Source organism: Lontra canadensis, unplaced genomic scaffold (genome assembly GCF_010015895.1).
Source record: "Lontra canadensis isolate GAN:19392208 unplaced genomic scaffold, GSC_riverotter_1.0 scaffold18, whole genome shotgun sequence".
NCBI lineage: Eukaryota > Metazoa > Chordata > Mammalia > Carnivora > Mustelidae > Lontra > Lontra canadensis.
The window spans coordinates 5,357,415-5,383,912 of NW_022631012.1; the positions used below are offsets into that span (position 1 = coordinate 5,357,415).

Genomic DNA, 26,498 nt, shown 5'->3' on the forward strand with positions numbered 1-26,498 from the left:
AGAGACCACTAAAAATGAAAAATAACATCCGTTATTTTTCTACTAGAAGCAAAACACGGCATTTACTGAGTACATTCAGAATATATTTGTCTAATTATAGTGATGAAATGCATTTCTGTATTTTCCTCCACTGTTTCCTCATGCTTATTTTGCCTGAGGAATAGATTTAACTCCGCAAATAATGTGAAAATTCTCCCTAGATAAAGTAGGTCATTTCAGTACACTCTTAACAGCAGACCTAACACTAGGGATTAGAATCTGGGTGATCTATTTTCACGTAACCTCTTAAAAAACACGTTCTTAAAAAAATTTTCTCAAGAAACCTATCTAGTCTAAAAAGCAGATGATCTAAAATACTTTGAAAATACGACTTTGGGGGAAAGGAAATCCTAAAAACATAATTAGTAATTATGTATTTGAGAAAGTCCATGGTATTTTATATTTACATTTGATAGTGTTTTAATATAGCCAAAACTCACAGAGCAAGATCATGGTCAAGTCTGGTAGTCCACTAAATTTGGTGTGGGACTCATTTACTTAGTACAGGTGACCCCTGAACACAGGTTTGAACTATATGAACTATATGGGTCCACTTATACACGGACTTTTCATAGTACAGTCCTATAAATGTGTAACATTTCCTTTTTTCTAGCTTACTTTATTGTAAGAATATAGTATATAATAAATATAACATACAAAATGTGTGAATCGATTGTTTACATTACCGGTAAGGCTTCCTGGAGAACAGTAGTAGGCTATTAGTAGTTACGTTTCGGGAGAATCAAAAGTTACATGCAATTTTTGACTGCATAGCAGGTTTGGTGCTAACCCCTGTGTTATTCAAGGGTCGGCTGTATTTTTCTTTGCCTTTTTTTTTTTTTAAAGATTTTATTTTTAAGTAATCTCCCCACACCCAACTCGGGGCTAGAACTCACAACCCGGAGATCAAGAGTCACAAGCTATACCGATTGAGCCAGGCACCCCTCAGCTGTGTTTTTAAAACACATTTCTCTGTTTAGGTCTCAAAATACCAGATTTGTTGTAGATCCTTATTCCAAGAGCTGTCTTAACACACACACACACACACACACACAACTCAGTTCTCATCTTTCTCCACATTCCAGAGATACAACTTTCTGGAAGTAAAGAGGAAAATGTGAATCAAGTCCTACATGGATGACATTGTAACAGAGAATACTCTGGGAACTCAGCAAGATTGTAGAAGTCAAGTAACTGTCCTTTCTCATTTAAAAACAAAATAATAACAACAAGCCCCAAACTCAAACCCACTACTACAATTTGGCAAATTCATAAAGTATTATTTCTAAGATACTGTTTAAGTCTTTGAGGTAACATCAGGAAGATCAGATGAATTTTTAAAAATCTTCTGAACAGGACTGTTTAAAGAAAAGCTACGAAATTCAATTGATTTAGTGACACCTTGGGGTTGTTCATAAAATGTTAAGACCTGAAGAAGTAACAAATGTTTTCTTGATTTTCTTGCTAGAGCCTACAGTAAAAATGTGGAAGGACAGGACTTGCTTTTGAAAGAGTACCCTAGTGACTTCAGTGGTGGCCAGCACTGTGCTGCTGGAAGTCCTGCTGAGCTCTCTTCAGAGAGCCAGGATCTTGGTGCACAGGGCTCACCTTCATTAAATGAAAGTCAAGAAATCAAGGTAAGTGGAATATATACAACTAGTTAAACCTCCTTTTAAATGCCTTTTTAACTTTTTAAAAGGCTGTGTGTGTAGAAAGTGCTTGTTGCAAAATATTATGTGACAAATCAGAGGATATGTATTCAAGTGTTCTAGTTCTGTCACTAATACATACTTCATCTTTTCTTTATAGTGTCAGTATCTAGTTTCACATACTCACTTCTCTGAAGCGAGAATTCTATCCAAGTTTCACTACAAAACCAACCTATTAGAACAGCACCTTGGCTGTGACACAGTAAATGCTAGCTGCTATTTCTCTTCTTTTTCTAAGAGATTTTTACCTGTCTCCCCATAGATCCAGTTCTTACCTCACAGGGAGTGTTTTTCTAACACAGCATCTATACGTTTTTGCACCGTTCTTCATAAGGAGGTACTGGAAAAGAAGAACAAGATCTAGAACGGAGATCACCAACTATAGAAATTAATCGGCAAGGCGGAGGAAGTTTGGGGAAGGAAGAGTCAATAGGTGTCTGTAATTATGGGCCAGAAATGAAGACATGAAAGTAGGAGATACACACACACTGCAAGGGGCTTTCTGAGCGCACTCCAATGCTGAAAATGAAAACTGATGCTCTCCAGCAGGGTCTCCTCTTCGTGGAAGGGCACAGTGAAAACCTAATTCCCTAAGGTCTCTAGGCAATTCCCAGTAACGACCCATTTGAGTTGCTAGATATTCAGGTCGAAATGAAAGTTTGCATTTATGCACTAAAGAACAAAACAGGAATTACAAAATTGACATTTAAGGATTATTTGATATGTGAATTTAAACAAATCAGTTGAAACTTAACTGAAAATGTTCTCTCTTTCAGTCTTTGTGGTGGGAACGACGGACTTTTCCGCTGAAGGACGAAGACACAGAAACTTTACTATGCCAGGATGAAAAGAAGGATCACAGTGAAAGTTTGAGCCCAGCCTCCCGTGGTGAAGTCTGTCCCAGTGCACCAGAGAACAGTCACCATCCAAAAAGGCAGGCAGACGAAATGGAGGAGTATAAACCTTTTGGTCTAGGACTTACTCATATTAAAAAAAATAGGTGACAGGGAACAGGTTTAAAAAAGTATGTGAATGGAAAACGGGGGGGAAAAAAAAAAGCCCTGCTTTCCATCCCCCACCCCTTCAGTCACAATTCCAGAGTAAGAGCATGTACTGCATGTATTAATCTTTTATGCTGTTATAAAACAGGCAAGGTAGGTCTTTTTCCTTCTTGAACCACAGGAATAACTAGCTTTTCACCTACAAGACAAGTGCTAGTCTTTTGTGTTTATGATGCAAATCACAAGCACCAAAAAATTAACTGCTGCAATCTGTTGTTAAATCACATTACTGGGTAAATGACTTTTCAAAGACTTTGTGTGTGTGTGTGTGTGTGTGTGTGTACACACGCACATACATATACACCTGTGCATCAAATTACAACTCTTTTTCCTGTACATTTCTATGTAATTTCTAGGGTGATTCATTAAAATTACCTCAGAAATATATTATACACATATGTGTGTATATAGTGTACATACCCATATACACACACATCATTTTTAAAAACACTGGCAGTGACCACTCCACTTGAAAATGCATGTATGAACTACCCCATGAAATGTAAGTTGTACTCTAAACAAAGCACAGGTTCCAGTGATAATGGATATCTAAGTCTTGGTTATGGGGAGATAATTTTTTAAAAAACACGTTTAACCAACAGAAGTTATTTATGGAAATTTCTATACAAGATAACACAATATACCTTTATCTAAAATCACTGTTACCTGTTAGACTAAGGGTTACTTTCCATTCGCTCCTAACAGATTAAGACAAGCAAAGTACAGTTAAATATTGGTCTCTTTTAAAACCTGAATTTTATCTATTTTATGTATCTCATGGAGAGAAGACACCAACTTAAAATAAGCAACAGTAAAGTCCTATCAGTATATAACAGTATAAAAAAACTGTTGTATTTCTAGTTAATTTGGTTATTCCTTACTCTAGCTCACTCAATTCAAATAAGCATCTATTCTTGTATCCTAGAGTGAGAAAATTTTTCAAAGGATAACGCTTCAATACTGAATACAGGAGTGTACGTTAAGGAAAGTTCCTTTTGAAGCTATCACATAACTTTCTCTATGTAAAAGCTGAGGCAGTTTCTCATATTAAAGAAAAAGGTTATTCAAGTTATAATACCCATAGAACTGACAATCCTGGCCATCTGGCCTAGTCGGGGGGGATTTGACATGAAGTTTTTTGTTAGGGATTGGAAATTATACTAGTCCCTTTAAGGAAGAAAAAAAATGCAAATTCAATACTGACAAATTTTTGCTGTAGTTTTACTGTACATTTATTTTTAAAAAAGGAAACAAAAGCCAGACAAACCGAAGTTGTCTAGGCAAATAAGCTCAAATCTTTGTCATGTCTGACATTATAATCTTCTATGTAAGTTTTTTAATTAAAGTTATTTCTATATGCCTTGTGTGGTCTGATTTGATTAAATGCCACCTATTCACGGCACAAACCTTTCCTAAGTCAAAATAAAAGGACAAATTTTTACCTTGTAGGATAGAAAAAACCAAGGAAGCTCTCATGTGGAAGTGTTAATGTTCTCATTTTGCCTTATTTCGTAAAACTCATAGTAGCCTAAAGAAGTTTAATGACACTAGTCACCTGTTTATTTCCTGCCATATGTATTATATAGCAAGAGTGTTGGCAAGAATGAAGTAACAGATAACATATTTGTGGTCAAAGTATAACCTGGGACACAGTTTTAAGTATTTAGTGTACGGATTAACTCTGTATCTTGTCATCTTTTGGCCTACCTCGTCTTTGCTGGATTAATACAATATATATCCTTGGGGTCAAATCCATAGTATCCAGAATATCCTCAGCCATCTGGTTCTGCTTTAGCGTAAAATTAGACTGCAAATAAGACAATGTTACAATGTTGCCTATCTACATCCCAAGGGCTCCATCTGTTAAAAAAAAAAAAAAAAAAAGTACAAACCCAGAACTCCTGTGCCTCACCGGGTTCTTTCAGTAGGACCAACCTGTTGCTGAGCTCTAGTATCTTCATTTTTTAAATGGGGACAAAAGTACCTGTTCTACTCTTAAGACTGATTTATGCATTTAATGAGCTTATATTGAAGGACTTTATAGGCTACAAAATATAAATGACAACTACTTTGTATTGAGCATCAATTCTACTATAATTCTGGGAATGGTAGCAGGAGCTTTACAGATAGCATATGATCTCTTTTAATGCTCAATATAACCTTACATGGTTATTATAATTATATTCAATGTATAAATCAGTTAACAGATACTCAAAGAGACTGGCTGATTTGATTTGCTAACGTCAAATAAGTCAAATAGTTAGGAGAAGAGTCCAGATTCAACTCAATAGTACTTCCAAATAGAAGCTTTCCTTTCCTTTCTGCTCAAAGCTAGCACAAGATTATTGTTAAGAAAAGGAACGGGTGGGATCACTGTATAACTTGCCCCTCCAGCAGAGCTGACAAAGAAAACAACTTGATAAAATCTGTATTTGTAATTTTAGAACAATCCACCTGAAATCCCTGGGCTTCATACACTGTTTTTACAGTTTTTATGTATCAAATATAAGGCGCAAAGTAAAAGATGTTAAAGAAGCAAGAATACAGTGTACCATCCTAACCAGATTCAAACTTAGATTTTTCACAAGTTCCATTCTACTCATGTTGTCATGCGCAGAGACAAATCAAAATAACACGAAACAGGAATAAGGACTTCCTTTGCTTTGGAAAACCAAGAAATGAGAAGATTTAAAATGCAGAAAAAACCATTTTTTTCATAGTAGCTACTCTACCTTCATTAGGCTTTAAGACACACTTCCATTCATAACCTTAATACAGCCATATTTTTACTTTATAAAAATCAAGTCTCCCAGTAAAAATGGTATTTTACCACACTAATCTCTAAATTCCATCACTAAAAAGGTAGTTATACACACCAATTTCTAACCTCTTGGAACGTTCTGCAGAATAGATTTTAGTCACTGGAATGAATAGCTGCTCAGAAAAACAGCACTGCTTCAACTGTGATAGGATTTGATAGTCAATATTCTTGTCTTCCAGTAAAAAGAATTCATGAGCATAAACACTGGACTCCTTGTGGTTTCATCGATCAAGAGAACGTTTCTGAGCAGCTTCTGAGCAAACATTTCTTAACAGGTTGATCACAGATCTGGGGTCATCGCTCCTCATAATGGCACTGCCAGACACAATCATGTTAGCTCCTGCCTGGAAGAAGTAAACATTCAGGTTATAGTTCAAAGGAAGAGGCACAGGGGCTTAAAACAGAATTTCTGGACTACAGTTTCTATCCTTGCACTGTCAGCGCTTGAACATACGAAAGCTACCTTGAGATGACAGACTTAAGCAATCTAGTTCAATGAAGATAAAGTTGAAATACTTACCAAGTGAAGATACCAAGTTATTTTTAAATGGGTTTATGAAATCACAGATTTGTTTGTGACCACCTTTAAAATAAGCAACATTGTTGCATCTTTGCTAATATTTAGAAAAAGCTGTAAAACCCTTTAATCCTCAATTCTATTAGGGTTTCTCCAAAATATGCCAATGCTGACCTAGCTACTAAAAAAACAAAGTATCTTTTAATCTTTACGTAGTTGATCCTCGAGCAATGCAGGGGTCAGGGGTACTGACCCGCCATGCAGTCAGAAATCCACGTGTAACTTTTGACTGCCCCAAATCGAACTACTAATCGCCTCCTATTAACTGGAAGCCTTACCAATAACATAAACAGCTGATTCATAAATACTCTGTAAGTTACATGTATCATGTACTATATTCTTATAATAAAGTAAGCTAAAGAAAAGAAAAATTGTTAAAAATTAATAAGGAAAATACAATACTGTAAAAAAGGACCCATGCAGTTCAGACCCATGTTCTTCAAGAGTCAACAGTGTATGAACTGGTAGACAATTACTGCTAAAATGTGAAACTATAAAATATGGCAACATTAAATTTTCTCATTTTGATGTCAGAAAGAATGAAACACGTTTTAATGCATGCTTCACTGCATCCCACAAAGGCTTTGAAGGGTTTAAGAAAGTTTTTTGAGATACTTCTTAATGTGGAAGCCAAGAAATCACAGAGAAAAGCATATAAGGTAAGTCCAAATTTAGTTCTGAGCTCCCCGGATTTGACTCGAGGAGGGAAACCCAATCTGTCCTGTGATCTGCTACCAGAACAAAGTACCAGGAAGCTAGAGGCCCTGGAAGGGAGGAAAATTCCTCCCAGGAGACCCTGTCATTCTGTGATACAGCACACTGCATCTCCAATGACAATTCTCATAAAAATGAAAACAAACATTGGTTTTATAGGGTTACAGCTTGACATGTAAGCAGGAAAAGCCCAGCAGCAAAAACACAGTTCAGTAAGAAGTGGCCAAAGGATATATGCTCACTAATTGTTTGGTCCACTCCTCTTTCGTAAATATCTCACAACCAAACTTTTGAGAAGTACCAGGCAGAAAAGTATGGCATTTATACAAAACACTGAAAGTGCAGATTAGAGCATGTCACTTAACAAAAATGGGCCATATAAACTTTAATGGCCTGCAGTATTACCGAAGGAGCTGGCAGCCACCACCCCTCTGGTTTTTTTAAGGATTTTTTTTTTAAAGAGAGAGCACGAGCAGGAGGGGCAGAAGGAGAGAGAGAATCTCAAGAAGACTCACACTGAGCGTGGAGCCCAACATGGGGCTTGACCTCACAACCCTGAGATCATTTGGCCGGCACCCTCTTATGAAACTCAGGGCCTAACTCGGCTCCGCTAGTTACTTGGGAAAACTCATCCCACCTCTACATAGAGGACCCCAGGCATCCAGAAATCAGACCTAGATTTCCATCAGAAACAGCTCTAGTCAGTTCTTGCAAGGGACAAACTAGTAACTAATACACCTCAGTTACACAAAATAACCATCTTTTCACCTTATAAGCAGGTATGTTTTCTTTCCATGTTTTGGAAAAATGTCTTACTCCAAGTCCTAGAACTTAATAATTTCAGAAAGGCTGGCATTAAGCATATTCTTTAAAAAAACAACAACAACAAAAACAACAACAACAAAAACAAAACCCAGAAACAAAAACCAAAAAACTTCCTTCAGCATTACTCAGATAGCTGGGACTTACTTTTTAATGAACGTATAATTGAGAATATATCACTTACTGCTCTTCATTTTCATAGTTTTACATTTGAATAAGAAAAGTGCTCTTCCCAGAAAGAAAGGCAATTAGGAAATGAAGGGGAAATCTCTTTGGCGCACAAGACAACATCCTACTAGACACATTTGAAAGGAAACGGGTCTGGGTCACAGCTGAGGAGCGGTCTCACCTCTGCACATTTATGGATAGTGTCAGGGCCTACTCCACCATCGACTTCTATGTCCAAGGATGGGAATTGGGTCCTCAACCAATGAACCTAGATATACATGAAAAAATAAGTGACTCCTATGGTGGATACATGGGGGGAAATAAACAAAACCAAATAAGCAAAAAATCAAAGAGCCATCATCAGCCGCTACGACACAACTCCAAATATCTCACACAATATTTATTTATTTGTTTACTTACTTAAGTGATCTCTATACCCAATGTGGGGCTCGAACTCAGAACCCAGAGATTAAGAGCTGCATGCTTAGCCAGGCACCCCATCACACAGATAACTTTTTATGAATACCAATGACAACTGGGGATACTTTCCTTTTTCATATACTGAAACAAATTCAGTTTCATAAAAGCAAGGCTTGTTCTATTCGGGAAACAGCATTCAATTTGTCATGCCTTTGCAGAGAATATACCTCATGCCAATAAGACAAACATAAAACCCTCAATGCTCAATGAAAGGAGATCTCCCAAGAGGTCTGAAGGCTACAGAGATAATAGCTTTGGAAGAAAATTTCAAGATTAAGATGTTAAATTTTTTTCCTCATTTCCAAACCTCCATCTTTTATGGCATCTGTCACACCATATTACAGTGATCTGTAGGCCTCCCTCCCGCATCACCTTCAGAGCGAGACAGGTCTAAAACACACAAGTGGTTCAATGTACACTTACTGAATGAGCACAAACAATAAAAGCCTCACCCCCAAATGAAATAGTTTTTTACCTTTGGCATCATATCTTCCATGAATTTCTGCCCTCCAAACCCAGGTTCCACTGTCATAACCAAGGCCATATCTATCTGATTAGCCCATGGTGCCAAATACTCAACTGTGGTTCCCGGTTTGATGGCAAGGCCAACCTATAACAGAGACAAATTTGCTACATCACATTAGCAATTATTTACATATTTTATAACTGTGGTACATCAGACCCAGTAGAAATATCTATTCTTAGAGAATAGAACAGACACAGACATGGAATGCATAAATTATTCAGATTATAAGTACTTTCTTAAAGTCAACAAGGCTACCCCAATGTAAATGTTTCTAACAGGCAGTCATTTTCAGGAAACATGAGTGGAATCTAGAAATCCTGTCTCCCAAACAAGTTATACTTAAACGCTGGTTTCTCAGCTGAAGAACAGCGGCCGCAGTCCGGTCTCGTCCACCGATCACTTCTGTCTTCCACCCAAACTTCCACACTGACAGCGAATAGTAGAGAACGTTACTCTCACTGCTGACCTCTCACCTTCATCCCATTCTCCCGAATGTCTTTAATCAACGCCCCTGGGTTCTCAGTAGCCTCAAGATGAAAGGTGTATTGATTGGCTCCCGCCACGGCCATTGGCTTGACCCACTGTTCCGGCCTGGACACCATCATGTGCATGTCTAGAAAGGAAAGACACAACTCCTAAATATTACTGAAAGGAAAATACCTGGCTCAGATAACTGAAGCCAGCCCACCGTTTTTGCCGCTTTGGATAATGAACTATTTGGCATTAAAGTAATTCTTAAATAATTACCCTTCTGTATAGCTAGATAGGGCTTTGGTTAAACTCACAAAAAAAAACCCCACATTTTTCCACCCAAAGCATATGGTGCTGTATATGACAGGAACTAGAACTCAGGAAACCTAGGTCCAGGAAATGCCACTCTAAGAAAACTTTTAAAAAGTCCTATTATCTACGTAGACTTAGTTCCTCATCTATAAAATAAGACAGCTAAATTAAGTGATTCTACCAATATCTTAATGGAGCACTTACTGCACCATTAACTACTCGAGGCCCCAGGGACAGCGCAAAAAACAGATGGACAGAAGCCTCTGCTGACATGGGGATTACATTCTTAGTAGGGGAGACACACCATAAAGAAAAGAAGTAAACACAGTACACACTGGGATGGTAGTTAATACAGCCAGTGTGGCCGGCTGCGGGGGCGGGGGGAGGCCTGCGGCAGGGAGGGGAGAACAGGTAAGATCAAAGGGGCACAGGGTGAGTAGACCCAGGACAGAGCTCTGAAGCCACTGGGCTTTACTCTGAGTGAGACAGGGGGACAGGTGGGATCTTGAGCGAAATGACAAGATCTCACGGAGGAGGCCACGGCAGTCACCCAGGGAAGCAAGGACGACAGCAGCCACTGAGGCTGGTGAGAGCGGCAGGCTTCCGGCTCTGCAGCTCCGGCCGGCCAGCCGGAGTAGCCGTGGGCTACCATGGCGGCCAGTGAGGGGGCAGGAGCCAGGAGAGTGTGGCAGGAAACTGCAGGTCTGACCGCATCCCAACTGGAGAGCTCAAGTCACAGAGACAGGCTAGGGGAAACAGGGTGGCCTTCTGTAGGATCCTGACTTAAAACACACGAGCAATTAACGAGAAGAAGGTGGCTTAAAAGAGGCTGAATCGAGAAATGATGCTGTCAGGAAGAAAACAGTAAATATCCCTGTGCCAGATGGATGTGCTAAGAAGAGTTGCGAGACTGTTTTTTGCCAGAGGAAGCATACTTGATACAGCTGAGCTATAGTGAAAAAAAAAAATTTCTAGTATTCTAGAACTCGACTGAGACCATAAAACGCAACAAGGCTTTGAAAACTATCAGGAAAAAAAGAATACTGCTTGACAAATGAAGCCAAGGTTAAAGTTTATATTTCCAAACTAACAAAAGTAACAAAAATAAAACCTGGATTAATAGGTAAAACATTGTTTTTAAAAGACAGACTCTATTTGGTGTTTATTTCTTTGTGTTCTAAACAATAAACACCAAGAAAAAAAAATCAATCTGCTTTAAAATATCTAGTTGACTCATTTCTTAAGTTACTGGACTGCTATGTTGTTCACTCTCCAGTACGCAGGCCCCATGGGCAGCCCTCACTAGACAATCTCCAGTGTTCAGAGAGCCATGGGTCAGTGGAACTGCCTATAGTTAATGTACTGAGGTCAGCAGTTCTCAAACATTCCGTCATCAGTCTTCCGTCAAGAATTACTGACGATTCCTGAAGTGCTGCTGATGTGGACTATATTTATAAATATTTAAAATGTATTAGAAATTCAAACACGGGGCGCCTGGGTGGCTCAGTGGGTTAAAGCCTCTGCCTTCGGCTCAGGTCATGATCTCAGGGTCCTGGGATCGAGCCCCGCATCGGGCTCTCTGCTCAGTGGGGAGCCTGCTTCCCCTCTCTCTCCCTCTGCCTGCCTCTCTGCCTACTTGTGATCTCTGTCTGTAAATAAATAAATAAAATCTTTAAAAAAAAAATTCAAACTCAGAAATTTTTAAGTGTCTACTTATTAATTCACTTAAAAATAATAAGCAATAATAAATCTATCACGTTAATATAAGAGTGACGTTATTTTACACTTTTGTTAAGTTCCTACCGTCTGGTCTGACAGAAGACCTCTCGATTCTCACATCTGCTCTGCATTCAGTTGGTTGCATTATGTCATTTTATGTGAAGAAAAGGGGAAAAAGTACAAGGAAAAGGGAGGGGCACATTAATAGCCTTTTCAGACTAGTGCAGATTTTCTTCTATTTCTACCCCAAAACTTGACAAGTAGGACTTTTATAAAGGGTTAGCTGCAATGTGGCATCTGTAAACTCTCCCAGGGAACGGTGTGCACTTTGTTACACTGAAAGCCGCGGGCCTATCCTAATACACTGTGAATGGATCTTTTAAGTACCAGTTCACTGACTGACACAGATCTTCCAAAGAGTGACACATTTCATTATGTTCTATCAGAAAATCACACTTGTTAATATCACTACAGATTTTATCAGAACAGCTGTAAATAGCGGAAAGCTAATGACCTCACAGAGGCAGACACAAGTTTTTTCAAAATTCCAATTTTCACTTGCAAGCTCTAACTTTATCAGTGGAAACAGAAATGAGGTATCTCCCTTGAAGTGACAGGCTAACTCAGTTTATTTCAAAGAAAATGGCAGTAAGATACCCGAGTCTGATAAGCACACTTCATCTGCCGGCTGTTCATTCAAGTGAAAATAGTGCTGGTGAGAAAGGCAGCCAGTCAGTTCACAACTCCGTGTGGTGCAAGTGGTTTTCCTCGAGAAAACCATCATCACCCCGTACGCAGGAGAAAGGCTTCATATGTACTTCCCATTCTGCCACACAGAGTAGTAAAAGAAACTCACCTAAGTATCAAGATTTCCTGTAGTTAATAATCTGTATGATTCTTCAAGGATATTTACCATGAAATATCAAGGATATTACTATGATATTTACTATGAACAAGGATATTTACTATGAAGGCTGACGAAGAGTAACACAGAAAATCCTTGGATAGTTCAATACCATTGCCCTGATTCGGGCCACGCAAACTCACCACCGCTTTTGTACTATCTGTACAAAAAATGGCAAATAACCCTATCTTATGAGAACAGTGTTCACCTCCTGTTCCATCTGCAAGGGATTCCTGTGGGTGCTCAGACCATACCTGAAGACCACGGATTTAGATAACCGCAAAACAAAAATAAAAACAAAAATAAAAACACAAAACCAACAGATTTTCCCAATCACTTGATTGCTTCATGGTTATTTCTACTCAATACTGAGATTGAACAGTTCAGAACTTTAGCAACTTGTGAATTATTTCTTAGAATAGACACATGAATCAGTTACCCAACAAGGACCAAGATCCAAGAAACAAAAACACACTTCTTGATATAAGAAACAAAGGTCACAAAACCCAAACATTAAAGCATTTGGAATCCATTCATCTTTACTGCAGACCCACTTCTAGACAGACTGATGAGCAAGTTTATTGGCAAATAAACTAAAAGCAGAAAGAAAAAGCAGACTGTGTGTGGTCATGTCAATAGGGTTGGTAAGACAGGCACAAACACAGAAGACACAGACAGCAATGAGAAGTGATGCCAGGAGTCCAAATAAAAGAGAAAAGGGAAAAAAGAATTCGTTTAAATCCATACAAAGCCAGATGCACAGGACTCTGCAGCCATGGCACAGAGGGCACAAACAAGGTTACTTATTGTATTCACCTCTGATATTCCTAAAGACAAATTTTTCTTGGTAAATTCATTTTTTAAAATGTAATAAAAAAGTTTAGGTCATCAGAGGATTATATTCCATTATCTGAAAATTTCAAAATGGTGAATGTGCTAATTGAATACAGTTTCCCTTCTGCTACATAAACTGATAAGGTACATTTTCTTTCGTGTAAAGTCCATGGATACTATAAGGCTCTGCCCGAGAGATACTTCTACAACGATGGCCATGTTCCACAAATGGCACCGTACAATGCAGCAGTCACCAGACTCACGTGGCTATCTAGAGCCTGCGATATGGTTAATAACACCGAGAAGCTTCATCTTTCATTTCTTTTAATCTGAAGTAACTTAAATTTAAATAGCCACACGTGGCTAGTGACGACCATATAGGGCTGCGCAGCAAGAATCCTTCATAAAATTGGTCCATAATCTACCAAAAAAAAAAAAAAAAATCTAAGTTTAAGCCACGGCTAACTTTGTTTAAAAGAGCAATATCAACGTGAGGACTAAATCCATGTTCATGAGAAATAACTTCCAGGTTACTGGGTCTTCTTCAAAGTTTTAACTCACCTTATCCTACAACACCACAGTGGAGCATACGCTGGCCCCACTTGCAGAAACCCCAATTTGAATGAAATAATTGGTTTCACTTCTAGATTCGAATGTAACAATTACACTAAACTCCAATTTTTGGTCTACAATTACCTTTAGGAAAACCATAGTAAACGAAGTGGATTAAATTCCTGCTCTAAAGGAGTTTACAGTTAGATAAAAGTAATCTGACTGAAGGAAGTTCTAGAAAGAAAATTCAGAAGGTGTTAAGGTAACTGGACAAAGGTTAATTTAGGATGGGGTGCTCAGAAAGGCCTCTCTGAGGAAATGCCAATAATTCAGGGCCAAAAGATAAGGCAGAGCTGGCCAAGTCAACAGTGCTCCAAGCAGAGAGATCAGCGAAAACTGCCAAGGCCCTGAAGCAAGAAAGAGTCTGGCTTATTACAAGCAAACAATGGAGCCTTGGCACAGAGAGCAGGCGAAAGGGTTCAAGATGAGATTGGAAGCTGAGAAATAAACCGTCTCCTTTTCTTTTACTCGAGCAACACATCCGGCTTCCAACAGCACAACACCCACTTACCAAAGAAAGGATCCTGGCCTAGCTGCTTTCGGAGGCTTTCTACCACAGGGTGCCCAAAGGTGATGTTGGGAACAAAATGCCTATAAGACAAACAAAATCTTACTCTGAAAATGTTTTCGACTCAGTTTCTGTATTTTTCTCAAATGTATTCTCATGGGGGTTAGGAGGATCATCTGTGATTGCAGTATTTTTCAATGCAATATTTAACATCAATAGTATTAAATACCAAAAACATCTCGATAATTTCAGCTTTACAAAGGAGTTATTTCCTTGATATTTCAACAAATCATAACAACGGCACAAGACTTAACTCTATAATTCATCATCCAACAGGTAAAAATGGAAGGAAGACAATCAAAACCCAAAAGTTATGACTTGCCCAAGTCACACACTAGTTAGGAAGTTCTGGACTTTAACATGGGTCTCAAACCCTCATCTGTCACAGGATGCCTGTGGCTACTTCTAATCCACCTCTATCACAGGGCACTAAATGACAATTAATTTAACATTTCTTAGTGATTATCAGCAAAGAAGCTTGATATGTATATTAATAACCACCATTTCCGGAGGGTTTACAACATGCCAGGTGTTATACCTTCCTTCATTACAGCTTCACGACAGCCTCACGAGGGAGATGCTGTTCTATCTCCACCTGAAGAGCACAGGATAAATAACTTCCTTAAGTTATCACCCAGTTCATAATCTGTGGCAGCAGGATTCAAATGAGGTCTTCCTCACAACCAACCCAAAGTACTTCACACCATAACCTACTTCAGGTAGTCCTTCAATAACTAGCTCACTACAGTGTTTAACAAAACCCCCTCTATACAAGGACCAGCCTGGGTTTTATACAGAAATATGGGAGTTCCTGCCTACCTAGAGAAGCTTACCATCTCATTGGCAAGGGAACAGCTAAGGCCTCAATAGAAGCCATGACCTTACGGTCACAGCTTTTGGTGAAAGCCAACTCCTTTCATATCCAGGTGGCCCATGCAACTGGAGCTCACCAAAGGACTGTGAATTTAAGTGATGGTGGCACTACAGAACCCAGGAGGTTAAGAAGTATTCCTTTTTTGCTCTCACTTTACCTTCCTATCAGTAGAGAAACCCTTAGGGAATGTGACAAGAGTCACAGGATGGAAGGAGACAATCTCCCCGAATTTCTTCATGGAAGGACATTCACACTCAACCGTGACAGGACTGAGAACAAACTTTATAATATTAATCCACTGAACTCTGGGCTTTATTGGTTAGTAGTAGTAGATATTACCCTACACGAGGATTTCAAGAAAAGCTGAACAAAAACTGGGCAATATGAAAGTAATATGGCACTTGAAAAGAGGGGAAGATCACAAGATTTACAGAATAAAGAGAATTTTGTAAAGGTGGGAAAAGAAATGAAGCAAAGGCAGAAATAAGCAAGTCATATTCAAAGAAGGAGAGGTGGTGGTGTTCAGTTTGGCAAGCATGAGAAGAACAGGAGGCCGACTACGTCACACTAAGGATATCGGATGCCAGGCTTGGTGGTTGTGAACTCCATCCTGTGGTAAATGTGAGGTGAGGTTTTAAAGCCAGAAGCAGGCGGACTCAGTCCATGAAGCTTGTGACTTTTGCCCTTCTCAGAGTTGTGAGTTCGAGCACCACAGTGGATATAGAGATGACTTAAAATGATAATGATAATATTAAAGCAAGAAGCAAATAAAAAATAAAGTGCAAATAATAAAACAGGATGATGGACTGGGCAGTACATCAGAAGAAAGGAGGTGGGTGTTGGCAAATGGCAACAACAGTTAAGAATGGAAATGAAGACAGATACACATGACAGGACTGTTAACAGATTAGATTTGTAGAGGTGAACAGAGAATACACCATGATCAACACCTTAAGCTTAGAGGACAGACAGAATAAGTGCTCATAAAAAAAATTAAAACTGACATGGGCCAGCCACCATTCTAAGTACGCTCCATATGTGAACTCATTAACACCACACAAGGGGGTAGGTACTCCTAATACCTGTACTTTATAGACAAGGAAAAGAAGCTCAAGGTCACACAGCCAGTAACTGCCAGAGGCAGGCATTAAACACAGGCCATCTGGCTCCGAAGTTCAAGTTCTTAACTATTATGCTCACCTGCCCATCTACTGATGACCAACAAAAAAAAAAAAAAAAAAAAAAGAAAGTTCAGGGGAGGAGGAGAGGTCAGGAATCAGGACACCTCTGAGAGGGACCGGGTAAGGTGGACACCGGGTAAGTAGGGACACCTGCAAACACTGTGGTCCTTGGAGGCTGGCTGTCCAGTACTTAGGAAATCATTCTACTGTTCACTTAAGAGCAGTGACTGCCTGCGCTACAGATAAGATGCTTATTGTGTTTACTTAGAACTTGGAGGTGAGGACCAGGGAAGCAGACAGTGAGGCTTACTGGATATTATACAACTCTGGGACAGAAGATTTGGATTTTGTTCCCTGTTCTTGTAATTTGCTGCATGGTCTTCGAAGGGCTTCTGTTGCCTCAACTTTAGGCTGCCTTTATAACCAAAAGAGACTGTCTACTTTCACATATATCTACACACACACATCTTGAGAAAAACAGGAGAAAAAAAAAAACAAATAGACCTTTAATTTACTGGGAAACAAGAATAAAATATTACCTAAAACTACTGATCCTCAAATGGTAGGACTAACTGCACTGACGACCAGAGCAATACACTGGGTTCGCCTCAGCCACTTGAAGGACAGAAACCTACCGACACCCTCAGAAGAAACAAAAGGCTTACGGTTAAGCTGAAACAAAAAAGGGCAACAAACCCAAGCATGGAAGTCAGGGTGTCCTAATCTGCCTGACAACAGTAACCCTGGGAGCACCCGTCACATAAGTATCTACCAGCCCTCCTCCAACCCTACGACTCCAAAGAGGACCTGAGAATCTAAATTCTCGACAGATTCCCCTGGGAGTTCTTAGACTAGCCTGGAAAATACCAAATTACTTCACTATCATGAAGAGAAATCTCATCAAGGAAGCCTGCTTCACCATTATATTGTCTTTTTTCCCCTTAAAGGTAGTTCTGAAGTCTGCAAAGAAGAAAACACAATAAAAAAGTATCTCTTCCCCCCCCAAGAGACTTACTGAGGTTAAGCTATAATTGTTTCCAACACAGGAATACAATTATTTTCTCTTTCATCACGTATCATCATGAACCTTAAACTTTGTTTATAACTGTCATACAATCTATTTCAGACAGATAAAACCTTTACCAGCTCTCCCAACAAGGCTAAGATGGTAAGAAGACGATTAAGGCTGATCTAAAATGTAGCAAGACTGTAACCAGAAAACATTTCCTGAGAATCAGGAAACACAATTTCATGTGCCTACAGGGGCTGGCAGAAAACATGGAGGAGCACAATAGGGCAGATGGGGAGAGGAGACAAATGAAGAACATCCACTAGCCTAGCTAATGGTGGCTGCCATTCAGCTCCAGCCCATTGTGGCCTCATGAGGCTGGAGACCCACTACAGGCAAATCTCTGGATGTCAAAGGTCAGCAACCCAGTACTAATGTGAAATCCCCCCAATTTTAAATCCTGGTAACCAATTTAGAAACTGCGTATTTCCTCTGTTCCTACACTTAGGACCAACACATTTCTGGTCACTGCCCTGTCATGACAGGTGTATATGCATTCTAATTTTCTTTTCTAGAGAACTCACTTGTCTTTTTTTTCAAGTATCCAACCATACTAGTGCACCGTACCCCCCCGCCACTCCCTCAGTATTCCCAAAACTCATTCCTGACTTTCAAGATGAAGACATTCAGTTTTAATCAGGAGAGAAACTGGGGGCTTCAGAGAGAAACAGGTGCATCCAAATTGTAATACTGGAGATTTTTTTAAAGGGACCAAGAAAAGGAAAAGCATGAACGCAATATCCGGAGGGAAGGTAAGTTGTGGCTGGCCACTTTGGATAAGGGAATCCAGACCCCCACTTTCATACACTGGCCTAAGAAACCAGCCAGCTTTGCCTCTTCTGGTAGGACATCAGGAAGAGGCTGACCATCCCTAAATTAGTTTCCTCTTCTGCAAAGGGGGATAAAAATACCTCTTAGCTCAAAAAGTTGTGAATGTTAAAAGGGAAAGGGCTTTAGAATGGTGTTTAGAGGACTTAATTTTGTCAAACCAAGAGGTTACTTGGTAAAGGGGGAAAGGCATCAATAAAAAACAAATACTTTTATCTTAATAAGCTCCAGGTTTGCCATAGGGCTGGGAGGGGACAAAAGTGATTCATTAGAAAAACCTCTATTATGACAGAACCAGTCATTCATTCAACCAATTATAACTAAGCCTGTCATGGTGCTTTACCTGAGGAGAACGGAGGTGAGCCAAAGAGACCCTGCTTTCAGGGAGTTTATAGCGTAGCAGGAGAGACGTGAAATAATAACAAAAATAAGTGTATAGTTACTCTTTGAGGAAAAAGAATGTGTTACTCATTCTCTACAAGCCCAGTTCCCACAGAAGACAATAGTTTCTGAGACAACACAAGCTGTTGCCTGTTCTAATCCTGGCTCCTCCATTTCCTTGCTAGGAGACCTCAGGCAGGTGACTTGACCTCTTTATGTCCAATTCCCCACTGTCCCATGCTGATGCCAATAACAGCACCACCTCATAAGGTTGTGTGAGTTAAACCACAAAGAGCATCAGAACAGAAATAGTTAAGTATTCAAAAATATTAGCTACTACTGTTATCATTAATATTCCTAATATTCCTAACCTGTGAACAGAAACAAATTTTTTCCAGTTATTCAAACACGGTATAAAACTTATTTAAAAACCAAACTGCTTTCCCCATTAAAAAGACTACACACATACACTTGTAGCCCGCTCTATCCTGAGGTAGGTATCTCAGACACAAAATTGTGTCCCGGACATGAAGTACACACTCCATTCAGTTACATGTAAAAGTTCAGAACTTTCCAGAAAAGCAGAATTATGTCTATGATAGCACAACAAAAATCAAGTTTTTGTGAGAGATAATACTTACTAGTCTCACACACTTAGCCTAGAATTCTTGGTGTTCTAAGACCAAGATTTTGCCATTACCAGTTGGGATACTGATAACTGAATGAGAAGCAAAAGGGAAACAACAGATTTAACCAGACAGAACAAAGGAAGACAAAACTCTTGTAACAGGAGTGACATTAAAAAGAAAAGGAAGTCAGTGATCATCTTTTGTAAATAATACAAATTTGCAAATGTGCGTGTGATCACACAGGAGGAGTTTCACCTATTTAAAATGAATTTATTTTTCTGCCCCAACCCAAGGTAATGGCTGTTATTCAGGCTAGTTATCAGCCGGGCTCAAAAAACTACTTGGCGAACCCAAGAAAACACAATTTGCAACTCTGTCACAATGTTGTGTAATCCTGAGAGAGTCCTACTGTTTTCTCTAGGTTCACTTCCACATTTTACAGCCAACTTCAAGAAACTAGCATCATCCTGATTCTGAACAATATTAGGTGCTGTAACTACAGTGCTTAAAAATTACTTACAAATAACTGACCTCCCTGAAGAGCAGGGTGCCTGAAGAGAAAATAAACAGGAAAATCAAAATTCGAACAATGATACAACAACTAATAATTACAGAGAATTTACTGTATGCCAGGCACTGTGTACTTTACGTGTTAGCTCATTTCATCTTCCAAAGCTGCCTAAGCGGTACGTTCTATTATCACTCCCATTTCTCACTGAATGAAACTGAAGCTCAATGAGGTTAAGTGGCTTGTCCCAGGGGATCCATCCAATGGCAGAACTCGGGCAATCGGGCAATCTCACTACAGGCGCCAAGCTCTTCGTCGTTACCCAAACCTGTCTCTCCAGCTTTGCCACTAACTAGCTATATGAACTTGGGCAAGTCATGCCTATCCCCTTGGGCCTCGGTTTCTCTAACTGAAAATGAGAGACGTGTCCTAGAGGTTTACGACTGCCACCCGGTCCCAAGTGCTGGGAGACCACACGTTACGTGGGGGGAGGGGAAAAGGTGGAGGTTTGGGACGCTGTCGCAGCCCAGGATTCCGCCTCGGGTTCGCTCCAGGAAGGGCCTTCAGGACTCTCACCCCAGTCCCTCTTTCAGTATCGCGTTTCGAGTGACGCGCTCCGCGGTACAGGGAAGCCGTGCACCCAACAGGCACTCAATAAAGGTGCGCCGAGCCCGCCCCGCGCGGCAACCCTGACCCGAGCCCCGCGGAGTTACCCGTCCATTACATCCAGGTGCAAATAATCGGCACCAGAGTCCAGCATCCGGAGACACTCGGCCCCTAAATTGGCCAGATCGCTGTTAAGGATGGACGGGCCAATCTTGCAGCCAGACGCCATGGTGCTGATTCCCAAGAGCAAGTTACCCCCGAGTCCCCCGGTAAGGCGAAAGTGTTGCCCCGATTGGCTGCGCAGTTTTAGCCCCTTCCCCGTAGAGTCTTCCGGACTCTACCGGAAGCAGCTGCCCGCGGGGAGGAAGTCCCGCCTCCCCGGGGGTCGGGGCTGTCCGCCCGGGGGTTTGGGGGCGGGGCTTCGCCTGCAGGCCTGTTCTTTTCTTTGACCTTCCCTCTGGTAATATAAGCGTTTTAGATTTCCCAGTCCTCACGGAATTGGAGGAGTTTGTAAATTTTTTGATTTACATCCTCTGCAGTTCCCTTTCCCCAGCTCTTGTTCTCACTTCACTTTTTGCTTCCCTGTAGTTTGCATCTGCACTGCTTTCCTCTCCTCTCCAGCTCTTGTGCTTGCCTTTAAAAAACACAACAAAGGGGCGCCTGGGTGGCTCAGTAGGTTAAGCATCTGCCTTGTTAAGGTCATGATCCCAGGTTCCAGCCCAGAGTTTGGGCTCCCTGCTCAGCCAGAGGTCTGCTTCTCCCTCGGCCTCCCCATCCCCCACAAGGTTGTGCTCTCTCGCTCACGATCTCTAATAAATAAAATCCTTTCTTCTCATCTCCGTCCCCTTGAACTCCTCTGAAGAGGAGAAGGAGTCAGATTTAGGGCAGAGTCCTCTCCCTTCCAAGTACCAACTAGGTACCCTGGCAGTCACTTCCCCCCTGCCTCCTAATTCTCATCTGTTAGGATCCTCCCAGTCTATAGGGTTGTTATAAGGATTAGATATGTGAATCCAGGTAAGGCAGCCAGCTTGTGATATCGTGCTCGGTACAAAATGTGGTGGTTATTATTACTATTCTTCGAGCTTCCAGCCCTCATCCTTACCTTCTGTTTTTCCTTCTCAGTAATTCGGTGACAAATTGTAATACATTTATTTACTATCCAGACACAATCTGGAAGAGGGTAAGAGTGTCTGTTTCTCTGATAAATGTGTCTAGGGTCATTGAGTCAGGGCCAGACGAAATTAAACCACATGAGGGGGGAAAAAAAAAAAGGATTTAGCAAGAGCATAGCTTAGATTGCAGGGAATGGGCACTTCTACTCTGTACAAAAGCCAGCTGATGGTAACTTGGCTTCCATGGTGGTTCTGGCCACATTCAGAGGGCAGCCAGTTTGCTCACGTTCCTCCCGGGAAATCTACCAGTTATTCCAGCAGGTCACAATCTGAGCAGAGAAATCAAGCTGGGTACCCATTTTCCCAAGTGGCCCATCCTGCTTTATTTGGAAGGATATTGGTGGAAAGCTTGAGTAAAATGGAGCTCAACTGGAGCTGGAGGGAAGAAATGGAGAGTGTCTAAGTAAAAGGTGACTTCGAGCCAGACTGTGGGGGTTAAAAAGAGACAACAAGGCACACCCACGCAAACTGAATACTTTTCTGAATGAGCTAACCTATTCCCTATGTCGAGAAATGAGAAATGAAACTTAATTAGGCATCTTGAATGTTTTTAGCTTTATTTTATTATATGTGCATATTCAAACACAGAGGTCTTAATAACTTTCATAAATATCTTTCATAAACGTTTCAGTATTTATTCATATGCATTTTTTTCCATGCTCTTTGGTCATTCAGTATTCATAACAGACTTCAAAGTCATCTGAGGGAAGTTGGCTGTGTAATCAATCTTTTGTTTTCCTATAAAATGGCTAATAAAGGATTTGCATCCTGCAGTCACAGTGGCTATTGAAAAATATGGAGGTACATTGATCTGTAATGCTAAACTATCCTGAAATAATATAAGCAAATTTGTCGTAAGCTTTTCCAAATACATTCTGCCCTTGTTTTTATTGTCCTGAGCGTCAAACCAAACTTTGTTTCTGAAATGCTGCAGTTTAGACCCACTAAAGTAATGAGGAAGTGGGACTTTCTGCTCACTGCCAAGACAAGGCCATGGAATTGGAAGTATGAGGTCATAGGGCAACAGCATAACTCGGTGTGATAGCAGCAAATTCCAGAGACTTCATAAAGTATCCTGTATAACTTGAGGAAGGGTATTTAATTTGCATTTTGGACTATAATTCCATTTATCACCCCTTTTTCCCTGTTGGTCCCTTTAAATATCCTCGTCTCATCTTAGATGGGCTTAGAGCTAGGCAGCAGAGCGAAGAATGTTCTTCACTGACTAACGGGACAGATACTAAAGAAAGGAGAGATGTCACCCAGCCTAATGTTCTCTTGCAGGCCTGAAAGAGCAAGCCAGTTAGTACCAGCCTGTACAACAGGCCCTAACCAGACATCCAAACACCATACACTTGTTTTTTTTTTTTTTACCTTCACTATTGTCATGCCCAATTATGCCTTTTGATACTGTGGTTCTCAGTGACTTCTCCCAATGCACTCAATAACTCAGTTTCCTTTTTGGAAAAAAAATCAAATAACTTATCTAATAGAATTATAAAAAGCAGCAAATACTGAAAAATGAAAGTAAAATGTTTTGTTATAGAAAATGCCGTATTCAGGATTTGAACTGCTTTAATTGAATCCAAGAAGTATAAATCTATACCCACTATAATGGATGATACATGTTTATTCCGAGGTCTCTCAAAAGATAATTTCAGAAGAAGCAACCTCTTGGTTCAGTCCAATTTTTTATACATGGGTGGTAGGTACCTGTGTTGATTTTCCTTTAAATAAGATAAATATCATTAAGCATCAAAACTTAAGAAGTAATCTAGTATGACCAATCTGTATTTATCATATACAATAATTTTTAGTCATATACTCAATAATATTTTCATTACAAAAAATTGTTATCTTGAATTTTTTTCTGATCTTCCCCAACTGTTTTTTTTTTAATAGTTATTCTTTCAAACTCCAGGTAACAGTACTCCTGAGAATACATCTTGAGACAATCTTATGCACATACATATAAATACTTTATCAATTACACATGAACATTCAACACATTACATTCAACACATTTAAGGGCACCTTAAATGGAACAGATGCACACATCTGCAAAACCTCAGTAGTCCCAGTATGAAAACATTCCCACTCTATAAGGCCCCGTTTCTCAGAGTGGAGGCTTTTTTTGCAAGGTGCAACAACTTAGCTTATTAAAAATGTTTCCAACAGACTTCCATAACACTAGAGTGGAGGAGTCAGGCTGAAAGGCAGACATGCCAATATCATCATGTTCAAAACAGCCCAGTACTTTTTAAGTACATATTAAGTTATTTAGAATTCTCAGATATTCAACAACCTTCTTTGACCCCTTTACTTTTTAAAAAATATTTGATACAATTATACATGGAGAATTTGGATCAAGAATCAAAAAACTGGAACAAAGTGCACACATATATAGAGACTCATATAGCCCAGACACTCGTAATTACCAAACATAAGGCCTCTAACACTAATTGAGCAGCATAATTTTTAACAGGCAAAATACATCAGCTTAGAAAGAATCATAAAACCACTTTATATGTATATTTCTGCACTTGAAAATTAATTCAGCATTAAGTAAATACTCTGAAAATTGTGTAAAACACGAAAGGAGGCCATACACCACCTCTATTTTCTCAAGCTTTAGATTTGAAAATTGTCATTTTGTCCATTATCTTTAACGCACAGATATCTTTCATTCTCTTAGTAAGTGGGACCAAACCCCCAAATTCTATTTGAAAATATAAATCACAACCTAAGCAATACCTATTTAATAAGCAATTCTGACAGAAAAAATAACTTTCCTTTGTGATTTGGGTGACTTCAGCAGGTCGTCTCTCTTTATAAACATACTTTTCATAGTCAACAGAGTTGAAGTTGAAGCATACAGAATGTGTTTTCAATTCATTGCAATGTAATCAAAAGCTGTAACTTTAATTGGAGTACTAGAAAAATGCACGTGGGCATACACACACACACACACACACACACACACACACGTGCATACATCCCCCACACCAATTTAGGTACATATATGGATTTTTATAAGTTTAGTCGTTATGTAACAGTTTTCTAATGTAAACTGTTAAAATTTTGAAATTCGGTTTTGAACTATGATGCCAAGCCCTACTACAGGATTAGTAACACTCTAGATAAGGCCTCATGAGCCTTCTAAGTTTTATGCTTTTCTTGACATTAAATACACAAGCTGACTGGTCTATGAAGAGATTGCTCACTTTATAATTTTTCCTCATAAACGTAGATGTCTAAAGGATCATAGGAAAATTGTTAACATTGAGAAGAAGTTATTTTATTGACCCAATTCTAACAATAACCTTAATATCTGAAAATATGCCCTCAAGGGCAGGCACAGGATACTGAATCATATCTTCCAATATCTCCTAATCTTGGCATTGATGTGGTCATGGCTAGAAGTAGGAATACCATCTCTTTCTAGCTATTATATTTACATTTAGTTTTCATCATAGTATTGGCTGTTTAGGTTCTTAATTCAAAATTATGTCTGATTCTTTTTCAGAATATTTTCTGTCTAATGTGGTTGTGAAATGGAATGATCTTAGGGCATTAGCATTTTGATTTACAACATGCAAGGTAAATGGCGGTTGAAAAATAAATATTGAAAAATCCACAGCTTTAAAAATAGTATTTTTTTTTTCCTTCTTGTAAATGGCTGTATTGTTGATCAAAGCAAAAATGGCTGCAGGCTTATTTATTAGTCTTCTCAAACTAATATTTTCCTTATTGATCATTTTTATGTAATTGCTATTCATACAGCCACCTGATTTAATACTTTTGAAACTATAAAAATAAACATTTGCATGAGATGTGTAATGTGAGTAATCTCAAAAATTGCATTCTCTTTTTAGAACATATTATTTGTTAAGATTCCTAAGTAAGCAGCTCCATAATAGTATATATTTTTAACTGCTCAAGGCTTCTTGAATCATAAACATTGTGCAGTGAAATGGCTCTTTCCTCTTAGTCTTCCCTGGTTTTTATGGTCTTCACACAACCAAATTATCTTAGCCATTGATTTTTTTAAAGATGTTTATGAAACGTGCGCATTAGCAGCAAAATTTACTGAGATTTGTGTCACCCGTTGGATGTAAAGTGCTGTGTTTTCATCTTTTCCAAGCAAAAGTGTTCACCTTTTAGCAAAGCGATCCCTCCTACATATTGCCTACACCTGCCACTCTTAACAAGATATGGAATTAAACATGAGACTCATCTAGGTCTCTGTCAGTCTCCCCTAACTCAGTGGGTGTAAGAGTGAACTGGCTGGACAGCAGGGGGTTCTCCATGCCGTGTTCCTCGCTGATGTGAAGGACGGTGTCTCCGTGCTGTAGGAGGATGGATGTCTCAAGGCCTGTGAATTCATCAGGGTCTGAGAGTTGCGCAGAGAGGGGGCCGTGGGCTGGAGCACCTTGGACTTCTACGTCCTCCTTCTTTTCTCCTTCTTCGGCGGGGAGGGGCTCACTCTGTCATCAAAAGGATCATGGAAAGGCAGGATAGGTGGGAGGGAAGAGGATCAAAAATGTCATTGTCTACCTGAAGCTGGGCAAGGATGCACACGGCCAATCCCAGCTCTAGCTTTGGCATATGCAAGCTTATACGAATCCTTTAGCCATATGGGAGTTCTTATATGGACCCCTTCAACCTTGCAAGCCTGTTTCCTAAGCTTTAGCATGACTGTATCTTTTTGCCCTGCTTACCTTGTAGACTGTGAGGATGAAAGGAGATTTGATGATGTTACAAGGCTTGTTAACCATTAAACACTCTACGAACGTGTGTAGTAATATTGCCCCGTAGCTTTCTTTAAGTGTCACTGGGAAGAACATGGGGCCTATGGGAATTTGTTTATAAAAATTGGAAGAAGAAAAAAAATCAAAACAACAAGAAAAATA

At 39.6% G+C, this 26,498-nt stretch overlaps 3 protein-coding genes across 10 annotated transcripts in view; 1 reads left to right on the plus strand and 2 right to left on the minus strand.

Moving 5' to 3' along the window:
* KANSL1L (KAT8 regulatory NSL complex subunit 1 like) overlaps positions 1-3,085 on the plus strand; it is a 139,055-nt gene extending 135,970 nt beyond the window's left edge. For all 4 annotated transcript variants that reach the window (XM_032859902.1, XM_032859903.1, XM_032859901.1 and 1 more), the window contains 2 exons: positions 1,508-1,676; positions 2,525-3,085. In XM_032859902.1, the coding sequence (XP_032715793.1) occupies positions 1,508-1,676; positions 2,525-2,752 (397 nt within the window). In that variant the 3' untranslated portion in view covers positions 2,753-3,085. The remainder of the gene's footprint in view (positions 1-1,507; positions 1,677-2,524) is intronic.
* A 1,684-nt stretch (positions 3,086-4,769) lies between these two features.
* On the minus strand, positions 4,770-20,754 carry RPE (ribulose-5-phosphate-3-epimerase). Of its 4 annotated transcripts, XM_032859907.1 has the most exons (7): positions 20,521-20,629; positions 19,820-19,850; positions 14,281-14,360; positions 9,391-9,530; positions 8,867-9,001; positions 8,093-8,179; positions 4,770-5,974 (listed from the first exon to the last, which is right to left on the minus strand). In XM_032859907.1, exons 4-7 carry the CDS (start codon positions 9,526-9,528, stop codon positions 5,852-5,854), a joined length of 483 nt encoding a protein of 160 aa, XP_032715798.1. In that variant the 5' UTR covers positions 9,529-9,530; positions 14,281-14,360; positions 19,820-19,850; positions 20,521-20,629; the 3' UTR covers positions 4,770-5,851. The 4 variants fall into 4 exon arrangements, with proteins under 4 accessions (XP_032715798.1, XP_032715797.1, XP_032715800.1 ...); XM_032859906.1 differs by lacking the exon at positions 19,820-19,850 and having other exon boundaries at positions 20,521-20,754; XM_032859909.1 differs by lacking the exons at positions 19,820-19,850; positions 20,521-20,629 and adding an exon at positions 20,669-20,727.
* A 1,362-nt stretch (positions 20,755-22,116) lies between these two features.
* Positions 22,117-26,498, minus strand: part of UNC80 (unc-80 homolog, NALCN channel complex subunit) — a 225,382-nt gene continuing 221,000 nt past the window's right edge. For both annotated transcript variants that reach the window (XM_032859910.1, XM_032859911.1), the window contains exon 65: positions 22,117-26,072. In XM_032859910.1, the coding sequence (XP_032715801.1) occupies positions 25,806-26,072 (267 nt within the window). In that variant the 3' untranslated portion in view covers positions 22,117-25,805. The remainder of the gene's footprint in view (positions 26,073-26,498) is intronic.